Raw genomic sequence first — 12,559 nt, forward strand, 5'->3', positions numbered from 1 at the left:
AAGGATTCATTTGGCTTAATTTGGTTTTAATACCAAATGGTATCCAAACCTGTTGAACCAACATTTAGGAACTATTACTGAGAATCTGAAATGCATTCATAAACATACAGTATCTATACATGTTAACAGTTTGAGGGCATTGACGGATTTTTTTGTCAGCTTTCTGAATGTGAAGCCCCACTTACTTGAAAAGTTAATCTAGAATGTTTTCACAGAGAAATCCATGTTTGCTTGGTGTACTCCACCTTATTTCCTCTGGGAACTGACCACAGAAAGAGACATTTATCTCATGTGTTATGTGGACACACCTTTCAGCACAGGATGTAGCTCACACATCAAAAGTGACAGATTAGGAATGTTGGGGTGAGGTAGCTCATCTAAAAAATGTAAGGACACAGATGTACACCCACACCCCAAAGAGCACGTGCATTGTTTTTACTTTCCAATAATTACAGACAATCTGTTTTAACAAAAATAAATTGCATTGTGTTATCCTATAACTACACACTCTAAGACATTAAATGTGGTAGATAACTAACTAATATATGTATATGGATATAGCTCAGAAACATACATATATATATATGTGTATATATATATGTGTGTGTGTGTATATATATATATATATATATATATATATATATATATATATATTACTATATATATATATATATATATATATATATATATATATATATATATATATATATATATATATATATATATATATATATATATATATACATATATATATATATATATATATATTACTATATAAATACAGTAACCGTATGATACTTTGGAGTGTACAGTCAGGTGAGCTGACTGCTTGAAAATTCTGATTGACCAGGTTCTGCCATTAATGGACTTTTCCTTCCCAGATGTAAAAGGCATATTCCAAGATCAGGCTCCGATTGTGAAAGAACATTTCACAAACCATGAATTATCATACATGGATTGGCCACCACAGAGTTTTTAACCCTACGGAGAATCTTTGGGATGTTCTGGAGAAGGCTCTGCACAGTGGTTGGACTCTTCCATAATCAACACAAAAAAATTGATGCAGCACTGGATGCAAATAAATCTTGTGACATTGCAGAACCTTAACGAAACAATGAAACAGCAAATGTGTACTGTGATCACTGAACTAAAAGTGATCTAATAAAATATTAGGAATGCCTGACCCTTTCTTTTTTTATGGTGCCATTTATTTGGGCCATGCAGTGTAAATATACTGGCCTCTTGTGTTTAAAGGAATTTCATATGTCCTAACAACATGATGTTGACAGAAGGAGCCAACAAATGCAATATAGGCATAACAGCAGTTATAGGAGTAGATTGTAGAAAACATGCACCAGACAGCCCTGTCAGCAGGCACAGTTTTATAGTAGTCTGGAAAATTACCATCATCATACTGATCTGAAGCTGCAACCCTTTTCTGTTGCAGCTGGTCTTCATGATATCTGCTTTGGATTTTGACTACACGACTCTCTACTGTGCTGGTTGCAGATGTTGAGGTTTCATTTTGAGCGGTTATGCCAGCATCGAGGTAGCTGGCTTACTAAGGAATAATTATGGTTTTCTTACTGGTGGTGGTGGAGAAAAGGGGCCAGGCATACACAGGGGCCCTTTTGCTCCAGTGTTTCAGGGTGAAACCTGAACTGGGGACATGGCTGGCTAGAGCTGGAAACAATGGTCCCTCTCACTGTGGCGCATTCTTTCCATGTGTGTGTTTGTGTGTGTGTATATATATATATATATATATATATATATATATATATATATATATATATATAAAAATAAAAATAAAAATGTACTCAAAATATTCTGATTGCATAAGGTTGTTAATTCACGTTATTTTTCAATGTTTTCCAAATTGATTTTTAAATTTGTCCTAGATGGGAATGCGAGTGTGTATGGTCGGTTGTCTTGTTTATCCTTACTTTTTGATGGAGTGGCAACCTGTCCAGTACCCATATGACCCTGTGTTGGAATAAGTAGGATTGGATGGATGGATGGATGAATAGCTGGTAAATACAAATATTGATTTGGACATCTGTAACCATGGCAATGAGAGATATTTCTCAACTCAGTTCAGTAATTAATACAGACATGTTCTGAGTTTTTTAATTTGTGTGAGTACACTTGTGCTGTGGATGAGATGAATGTATGCTTGAAACATTGCAGATGTTTTTAAATCCAAATAGTGCATGACAAGGAAATGGCTTAGACTAACTCAATCAACGCTATTTCAATATTGGATTTGTTCCACGGCACATATGTTTGATTTAAACTCTGTGTATCGTTAAATCAATAAACCTTTCTTTCGACGGCAGTTTGTGTCAAGCAGAAATATTTATTGCTTCACTTGTGGCGGTGCCACTTGCCCCACTTTCTACTTACATGTGAAATGTTTGAGAGTAACGGGCAGCTTCCGATTACGTGGCGCTCTTGCTTGTACTTCCTGTATTTATTATAAGCAATGACATTTAAAGCTTAAATCACTGCTGACATAGCATCCCGTTAATATTGTTAAGTATCAGCAGCTCGTTCTGATCAATGCAGTTAATTCAGTACCAGTAGACAGTACTGGGAGGAGAGGAGGAGATATGGGGACAGACGGGCAACCATAATCTAATTCACAAGTACATTTCTGTACATTCATCAGTCATCTGTTTGTGGAAGGACTTGTGCATGTCCACCAGTCTAACCCCCGCCTGGTCTACTGGGGAAAAATTTGCCCTATAAATTGACTGAAAAAAGCCCTCTTTGACATCAGTGATTAATAATTTAGTTAAATAATAGTTTAATCTTTCATATAGTGATTCAAATTGGGAGTAATAAAGTAATATAATCAAAATAAGCTTTATTTGTTCTGTGTTACTATTCACAAAACAATACAACATTGGTCAACTTGATTTCTAAAATAAATGTCCAATGAGGGTTACTTGAGAGGTTCTTGTTGGATCTGTGTGCCACAAAACCTGCACAATTTCTGGTTGAAATACTTTGTTTTGTGGGGTTTCCTTTTCTAGCCACATCACCTTTAACCCTAATGTAGTCCTTTTTCCTTCACAAACATCTCTCTTTGTCTCTTTTTTTTTTTTTTTTTTTGTTAGAGCTTATTGAAAGCAAGCACAAAGGCAGCCATAAAAGCAAAGTGATTTGTCTTGGGAGAAACCCAGTGTGTCAAACTTTCTATAGAACACATTGAATTGTATGCAGGTTTAGTGAAGATCAACTCTGGATTTTCATGATCAAGAAGCTGCTTAAAACCTAACCTGTTCCCAAACATGTATTCCTTTAGATGAGAAATTATTGCCTCTATTCTCCGGTTATTTAGCAGACACTTTTAAATTAAATGAAAATATTAATTAAGATATTGGTGCACAGATTCTGATTTAGTGAGTCTTTTCTCCCATTGTGTCTTTTCCAGAAATAACCTGATCTATTTGATTTTTGCAGAGAAACATATCTGAGTAGAGGTCAATTCTTATGCATTATAAAACAGACTGACAACTTTTAAAGCTTGTTCCTGTTGACTGTTTAAAAAAAAAAATAAATAAAAATAAAATGTACAAATATTCATTTTTCACCTTTCGTATTCTTAAAATCCTTTCTGATTGTAAAATTGTATCAAGATTATATAAATACATTAAATCATCCATGAATGTTCATATTTATATATTAATCAATCTAGTACTATCATGAACATCAAATGTTTTAATTTATTAGTTTCCCTCATGTTTTGTTTTACAAAGACCTACATAGTACATATTGTTGTGTTTCCAAGCTGTCCATCAAAATAAACATTTGAAGAGCTTTTTTTTAAATTTTTTTATACCAGGGCCAATACATTCCTGCAGCTCAGAAACAAGCTCACACTGACGTCATTTGGTTTTGTATCTGCTGTCGGAGGATCCAGTGACGCCAGTGTACCAGGGTGCTATGTGATTCTCCCAACTGCCAAGCTTTTGTAATGAAAATGCTCAGTGTAGCACAGTTTCAGCTCAACTTGCTGAAAGACTCCGCTCAAGCATACAGCTCTGCCTGTTTTCCCCACTCAATGCTGCAGTGCAACCACAGGTCAGATTGTGCTGGCTTTTTTTTGCCATGGCAACTTTACAGTTGAGGCATAAAAAGCAGAGTCTGGACTGAGTACTTTAACATCTGGTAAACGAGGGTTCTTGATGTGTCAAACGTTTATATAAAGACAAGGCAAACCCCTGAAAAACTGGGGTCTCTGGGTCATCAGACTTCCAACATTGATGAAGAGTTTCATTGAGGTTTGAACTTGTGTGGTTGCTTAGAGGAAAGTGGCATTTAGGATGGTAATGCTTAGTCTTATAACATCCACTGCTTAATGTGCTTTTAAGAAACAATTAAGATCCAGGCATGTTTTAATTAACAGCTTAAACAAAAAATTGGGATTATCACAATGAAAAAAAAGGTTATTATTTGTTTGGTTACTAAATAGATTAATAGTTCTTTGATGGACTTTATACACACAACTAGAAGAAGAACTAGAAATGTTGTTATGCATGTGATTAAAAAGTGTTATTAGGTGTAAATGACACCTCAGTGTGAGCTGCTACTAAACTTTTACTCAGGCTTCTTTTCTTTGTAACCAGATGGTTTTTATTGATGCAAGTGGAGGGCACAGTCCCCCATCACTGTTGCATATCTTGTTGTCTCTCTGCATGCCTTGTCCATTTTATTGCTGTATAATCTGAGCCTGAGAACAGCAGGTTACATGCTCATCTGTCCAGCAGCAGAAGTTGAAAAGACATTTAAAGGTGGTTGTAAAATATTGAAAGTTCAGTCGTCGCGCTGATTACCTCTTCAGTGCATTTTATCTCTACAAGCACAAAGTGTTTCTGCCAATGCTTCACTAACACAACAAACAGGTTTATGTCCAGATTCCCATTTAAAAAAAAAAAAAACCTCTTCTTTTTGCACTTATCTTATGGCACATAGCATCTGTCACAGTTAGTATGTTAAAGACAAACTTGAAGCCACATCGTATACATTACCTGAACAAATCATGTGCAGGAAATTAGGTTTCTATTGACAGCGGTACAAAGTTCATATTGTTTTTATTGATCATCAAACCAGCATTCTTTATGGACTCCAAAAATTAATGTACAGAGCTGGCAAATCTAAATACAGATGTCTTCCTTTACATTTTTTAAAATATTTGATGCATATTTTTTAGGATTTTTTTTTAATTAAAAACAGCTTTACCACCTTTGTTTTCTTTACTTGACTGTGTTGTCCATTGATAGTTCAGCTTTCTTATGAAGACCTCTTGCAGCCTAGTGAAAAAACTATTTTCAATTATATGAAGAAATAGGGGTAATCCAAGTACAACATGTTTGTTTTGATAGAGTTTATCCGTCCTTCTGATTCAGTTTTAGAAGTACAACATGGTCTCCCACTTAGTAATAAGCAAATTGTCCCAAAAAAAACCGAGAATAAATAACAAAACAAAATGTTAAGGTTAATTGCCGTCATTATTATGGTGTGTAAGGTGATAATTGATGCCTTAATGAGTTACTATTAATGCTCATGAATTGCTATAAACTGGTCTTATGTTTATTTTAATAAAAATCTTCTCTTTGGCTTGTGTTTCTCTTGTTGCTGCAACCACAGTGCATTTGTCTTGTTGGCTCAGCTGGCTGGATAGTGAAGTAGTGGAACAGATTATAGAAGTTCTTCCAATGACACATATAAAGCTACTTTTTTGCTGGTGAAGTCATGATTATGGCCGCTTCATGTGAAAGTTGTGGCAGGCACCATGCAGCAAACAGAGATAAGACTTTGTGGATTGTGGGAATTCTGTTCTTCAGGTATGATTAAGCTTACGCTCATTGAGCAATCTGGATGTTTGTCTCACTCTCACAGTAGTCCTGATGAATCACATGAGATCTATGATTACATGTCTTTGTTTTTAGAGTGAAGCATGTCACAAAAATTCCCTCTACAATCAGTTAATCTTGAAATATATTTTGTGGGTGATAACAGAAAGTTTCATTAAAAATCTTAGCTTACGAAGCACTATGTTATGTGCTGCACTTTGAGCTGCTTTTGTACGAAAAGTGCTGTTTAAGTAAAGATTGATTTGATTTGTGTCCCTCTATGCGCTTTTGTCATTAGTTCGGAAATATTTATTTTTTGTAATTCCTCACTTTTCCATGTTTTTTCCACTCTCATCCTTCCAGGTGTCTTTCTAAGGACTGGCGCTGCTGACCCCTCCACATTATGACATCCTAATTCTGTTGGATTCACAGTTGACCTTTGTTGCACCCCTCAGCAGCTCCTGTTTTATTCTACCTCTTTTTACAAACTCCCCTCCTCCCATTTCTTAAGCTCCCCTCCCCTCCTCAGTGTCTCCCAGCCTGAGGCTTATTACTCAAACCCACTGATGAGAGCAACACAGTAGTTGGCAAATGATGAAGCGGATCTGCTTGCCAAAAGCAGACAGAGGATAGAAGACACAAAAGGACTGGTGAAGAGGGGAGAGACGTTGAAAAAGAGATACTGAAAGGACAAATAGTGAAGACGGCTACCTCAAAGCTGCGAAAAGCAACTACAATCAAGGAGATGCCACAAGGAATAGACATAAGTTTTACTTATGTGTCATGAGCTAACAGCAGGCTCCTCACAAATCCAGAACTGTGGACTTTTTATGTTTTCAATTTTTTTTCTGAAAGACTTTACTGGCCTATTGACACAAATTAAGTTGTGGAGACACACTTCTGCTTGCAAAGGCTCTTTGTCAACACCTGCTATGCTTTTGTAAGAAGTGTCAGCCATGCCAGCTAAGGGAAAATACCTGTTGAACGATCAAGAGCTGAAAAATGAGGCACTGTACCGCAAATTCTCCTGCATCAGTCAGTATCAGCCGCTGGTACTCCTGCTGGGCCTCTCCATGCTCTACTGTGGAATTCTCCTCATCCTCTTCTTTGCCCTTAAACTGGTGAGTTTTTGCATCCAGAATACACATTGTGACACACTTTGCCTCCACAGCACAGCAGATAAGTTAACCATGTCAGTATTTCCATTTAAGAATATCAGGTAATATAAGATTTTACAACTATAATGTCAATGTGCAAGATTAAGCTATATAGTCTTAGTTTTATCAGATTAAAATAAAAAAAAAGAAGCATGAATAGAAAAACTGCAGAAGCACAGGAGCACCTACTGCAACTGTGAAGTAACCATTTGAAAGAAAAGCAGATAATCTTAAACACACAAAGAACACACCACTAATTAAAAATATATGTCTCCATCTAGTAACCATTTTTTCATGAACTTTATAGAAAACAAGTGATAAATTGTTGCTGATAAATGTGACTGTTAATTATGCATGTGTATGCCTTGAGCACTGCACCAAGAGAGTAATAGACACTAGTAGAATATCTTATAATAATGTGCTACATGTAGACCATCTAGACTTGTAAACAGAAGCAGGTGTGTGAGTGTGAGTGTTTTTTTCTCTAATTGATGTAATTATATTTGAAAAGCAAATTAAGATACAGTTATGATCTTTGAGTTTGTTTAATTACCAACCAAGATGCTAAAGATAAGAAAACATAATTTTAGCTGTTAAAGTATTATTTTAGCCACAGTTAGATTAAATGGGAAGGTTGGCTTTTTTTTTTTTTTTTTTTTTTTTTTTTTTTTAAATATAAATCTCCCTAAACTTTCAAACTACAGACATGTTCACTCATTGGAGGATTTTATAGGAGTTACACATAATGGCAGTCGTAACATCAGCATAACAATTGCTGTCTTCGGTTAGAGGTTCTGCTTGTATAATGTGCATAAAACCAGGCTGTGGTTTATTTGATACTTCTGTGATTTCTTTCTGTGAAACTTCCAATCACATTTTTATCTCTGTTTTTGAGCAAATCAAAGGATAGAAATAAAGAATTAGGATGCATCCTTACTGCATCTTTTCAAGACTCTTTAAAAGTTTACCAGCCCTGAAGGATTTTCTGTAGCTTTCCTGTCATGATTCACTGATTGGTGTTAGGAGGCTACTGTTGCACTTTAGGACAGCAGCAGTAACATCATGTGTTTCCAAACAGGATGTGGCTGAATGTTTAGTTCGAATTCTTTGGTTCATTGTAAAAACATGAAAAAAGACAAACTCTGTTTTACCTCAACCTCTACTTAAATACAGCTCTCAACTCCCCTTCACTACTACTGCAGCTGCAGAGCAGTGTGAAAAAGTGAGTTTTTGCGTAACTGTACGAAGGTGAGGCCTTTTATAGATTATACACAAAGGGGAAAAACTCCAAAATAGAAAACAAGATGAAGTGTTTGTGATAATAGAATTTCAGAATCAACTTGTCTGTCAAGGATTTTCCTCGCCTTAGCCCAAAGGGAATTTGGAGGACTGCATTAGTGTGTTCAAAGCATGCACAAGAAGCACATTATCTTTATAAGATACAGTGGATCAAAAAGTTAAAACTAGAATGATCAAAATAACCAAAAACAATGAGGCTGTCAGACTTATAGAGGTTGTTATTATAGCTCTGACTTCTGCTGATTGGTGGCACTCTGTTGATTTTAGCGCGAAGGCAAGCAGCAGTTCAGTGAGTACAGCTGGTCATATACCGAACTGACAGCTTCTGTCAGCATAGATTATATTACTTTCCCTTTTTGGAAAAACCAACTTAACCTTCCTTCTATTGTGTTTCTGCAGACTCGGTGGCACACTCCCTTTACCTCTTGTTTCACTTCTAGACAATGGCTCCATTCCTCATGCTTACACTTCAAATGTATATACAGACTCAGTGATTTTCTGTCCATGCTTACATACATAGTTTTCAGTTGTTCTATTTTTGGTTCCTATTTAACCCACAAAGACCTGACCGCACATATAAACAGATCGAGGTACATGACATTAAATGCTCTACTTAATTACTCCCTGCCTTGTCCACTGAAAATCTTTTTTTTTTTTTTTTTTTTTTTTTTTTACATTTTTTTTCTCTTCCTTTAGATGTCTCTCTTGCATACAGATAGTCGGTCCAGCGAATGAGTTGCCAGGGGTACAGAAGAGATGGAAGAAAATGTTGGAACAGAGCTTGTATAACACTGTTGTTAAATTTAAAGAAGAGACACAGTGTTGTTCGAGGGGTGGTTGCCTGTGTCAGAATGTTCCCTTATATAACCCTTCTTCAGTCATGGACATACGCTGAAGAGCATTGTTGAGAGTAAAACTTGACTGACTAATGTTCAAAGTTCATCCTCTAACTCTCTTAGATCATGAATAAATGGAGATGTGATTATAAGCATGCGCCTTAGACAATCTGTTGTTTGGTTTTTACATGTTATCTTAAAAACACGGCTGCAGCTTCTAACAGTCCTTTCGAATAGAGTTTATAAGGACACATAAGTGGAGTATCTTTCTATCAGTCCGTGCACCATTTTTACTATCTAGATTTTCATGTTTGAGCCTCTGCTACTGTGGCTTTTGCTTTATTTGTGTTGGCGAATGATTTGTGGTATTCTTATTGTTACACTTAGTAAGACACTGTGCTTTCATATGCAATTGACATAGATCATCTAAAGGAAAGAAATTAAATAATAAAATAGGAATGGCATAATGAAAAGGAAGGTAAAAGACAAACACCTCAGTGCTCAACAGTACAGTGTAATGTCTTTCCTTCTGCTCAAGTTTTTTATTCCCTGGTGTCATGTGTTGAACACCATAGTGGTAACTCCTCATGTGATTTTTATTTCCTGGTAAGATAGCATAATTGTTCTTTCTCTGCCAAAAAGGTTTCATCAAGATGTAAAGCTGTACACAGGGAGCGGAAAGTGGTTTAGTTGAGATCTGGCCTTTTCTAGTGCTGCCATGGCAACCACAAAGCTCAACATGCAATGCAGCGGTGGCCTTCCTCTCATAGAGATCTATTAACATTGACTTTGTGCATCTGTCTCATTCTTGCGTGCTCTTTTAACCCTTTGTTTTCTCTCATGTCCTCCCTCCGACTCCCACTCTTGCTTCCACAGCCAAGACAATTGCACATCATGTGAACACTTTGATTAAACACTTGTTGCTTCCAAGAGTTCATTTGCATGCAAAATGCACACACTGATATTACACTCAAAAATAGTCATGTGATTTTAAATGGCCTATTTAAAAAAATAACTATTTTCAAAATGCCTCTTTTTTCCTTTGTGCTTTCTTCACAAGCTTGTTAAGGAAGATTGTAACCTGGAATATGTGAAACGTAATGAAGAGATGGATGTAACTAACAAAGCTTAGTAATCTGACACAGGGTTCACCTCTCAGCACTAATTACACCATAAGGTTGAACAGTATAGTAAATTAATGTAAAATGTGTTTGAAATGAATAAATAATTAAAGAAATCAGGATGTTTGGGTAAACATTGTTGAGTATAGCTTCCTAAACAGGTGGATGTAATAATAATAGGTTAAAAAGAATGTCATGCTAGGAGACTTTTACCAGTTAATTTTCTTTATTTGACAGTAAATGTGTATGTTGCTGACATTGTTTTTAACTAGTTTCAAATGTAATTTATTAAAGTTGAAACAATCAATATTACTGGTATTATATGAAAACCCAGAAGCATGGGTTCTTCATGCAGTAAATATAAAACATATATTGCATATATCAAACGTAACAAATCTGCCTGAGGATGTTGACCTGAAATAATTAAAATGTACAAGAGAAACTGATCGTGACTTTATAATGACATGTGTGTTTATTTCTCTCTGTCTGGTTGTTTTTGTAGAGTGCAAAGGAACATTGTGCCTTTGTGGGCGTGGTGAGCTGCAGCCTGTGTGTGTTCCTAGTTGTGTTTTTACTGGTGTGTACAGAATTGCTTCCACAACGATGGAGGCGTTTGGTAGGCCTTATTATCTGGGCCACACATCTCACCTTGGGATACACCTTCATCTTCAGCAGCCCGATCGTCTTGCCTTGGGACCAGGTACTTCACCTTTCAGCAGGGTTCAAATTAAGTTAATGTTTGTCTTGCAAATGCATTTCAGAAGTGACTCTTGGGCCACATAAACCTGTACGCTTAGTGACGGAAAATTCACATAACGACTTTTCCTTTATGTTTTCAGGTGCCTTTCTTCCTTTTCATCATTTTCACAGTTTACACCATGCTGCCATTCCAGCTGTGGTATGCTGTGGGGTTAAGCGTCATCTCCTCCCTGTCCCACATCATAGTCCTCACATTGCGCCTCACAGTATACAATAATAAAGCAACTCCTGTCCTTTTTAATCAGGTAAAAAGTATTTGTGGAAGATATTTCCCATAAGTTGTAAGATGTATGAAACGTGTGAGTCTATGGTTTTTGCCTGTTCCGAATTTGCAACAAAAAAAAGTAGCTTGTTGCGTTGTTTTGTGTCTTCTACTTTAGCTGCTGTCGAATGCAGTGGTGTTTCTTTGTGGAAGTGCAGTGGGGGCCATTCATAATGTCCTCATGGAGAGAACACTGAGACAGACCTTCCAAGATACTCTGCGGTGCCTGAGCATGCGGATGAAGCTTGAGATAGAAAAAAGACAACAGGTTTGTATACTACAGTAGCCTTCAAAGAGTAGTTACCTCTAACTTTACAAACTAGATTTCTTTTTCTGAAATGATGACAGTACCATTTCCGAAAGTGTGTGATGTTTCTGCAGGCTTTTAAGTTTTGTGTTATGCAAGCTGCAGCTGTTCAACACCCAAATCTGAGCCTGTAATTTTTTTAAGAGTTGTTCTGTGTGACATTGCCAAGGTACTTTTAGAATATTGTAAAGAGTATTTTACTGCCACCATTTTCACAGCATTTTACATATTATGCAGAGCTAAATAAAAAGAGGCATTACAGGCAAATTATGAAAATAGCCCATCAGTAATTGTATCACCATGCCTTTCTTTCATTTCCAACTCAGCCTTGGCTGCTCTCATGTTGACTCTCCGTTGGATGTTTTCATTGGAACTAACGAATCCTTCGCAAATTAGATTTTCCAGTGATGCCTTTTATTAAATGCATCTGTGTAGTCCTGCATTGACTTCAGAAGCCATTTAAAAACAATTTTCCCATTTTGTCATTTGTTGTGACTTTGCTTCGTGCAGGTCATAAAAGAGGCTGAAAGGGAGGCTGCAATGTTGCCTAGCAGGACAGAAAGGAATGATAAAACGTTAGCATTTCAACCTTTTGGTGTATTTGAACTGGAGCTGGGAAAAAAAAGCAGTATGGTCCACAAAGCTAGCCAAAGAGAGCAAAAAATCGAAAAGGCAATGACAAACTCACATTGTGTTCCCACATAAATTTCAGCTGGAAGAGCCCAGTGTGCTCCTCTAAAATGTTACTTGGCAGGATGTGAAGGACACAGGGCCATTCAAACTGTGTTGCCTTTTAAAAACAAATTTAAATTAAAATCTTTGAATTAAATGGATATTTCTCTTTAATAGCATGTTTTTTTCTGTCATGAATAGCTCCCAAATTAAATGGAAACAGGCAAGATGGCACATAATAAAAAAGTATTGGTCAAATAAAAACAGATTTACACAGACACTTAACAC

General features: G+C 36.4%; 1 protein-coding gene across 1 annotated transcript in view; it reads left to right on the forward strand.

The window, feature by feature from the left end:
* Positions 1-6,814: 6,814 nt before the first annotated feature.
* adcy7 (adenylate cyclase 7) overlaps positions 6,815-12,559 on the forward strand; it is a gene marked incomplete at its 5' end in the record, with an annotated part of 32,543 nt that continues 26,798 nt past the window's right edge. The window contains 4 exons of the mRNA XM_079243571.1: positions 6,815-6,979; positions 10,774-10,971; positions 11,111-11,275; positions 11,411-11,560. Of these exons, the coding sequence (XP_079099697.1) occupies positions 6,815-6,979; positions 10,774-10,971; positions 11,111-11,275; positions 11,411-11,560 (678 nt within the window). The remainder of the gene's footprint in view (positions 6,980-10,773; positions 10,972-11,110; positions 11,276-11,410; positions 11,561-12,559) is intronic.

This window comes from Telmatherina bonti (assembly GCF_933228915.1).
Source record: "Telmatherina bonti genome assembly, chromosome: 1".
In the NCBI taxonomy this organism is placed as follows: domain Eukaryota; kingdom Metazoa; phylum Chordata; class Actinopteri; order Atheriniformes; family Telmatherinidae; genus Telmatherina; species Telmatherina bonti.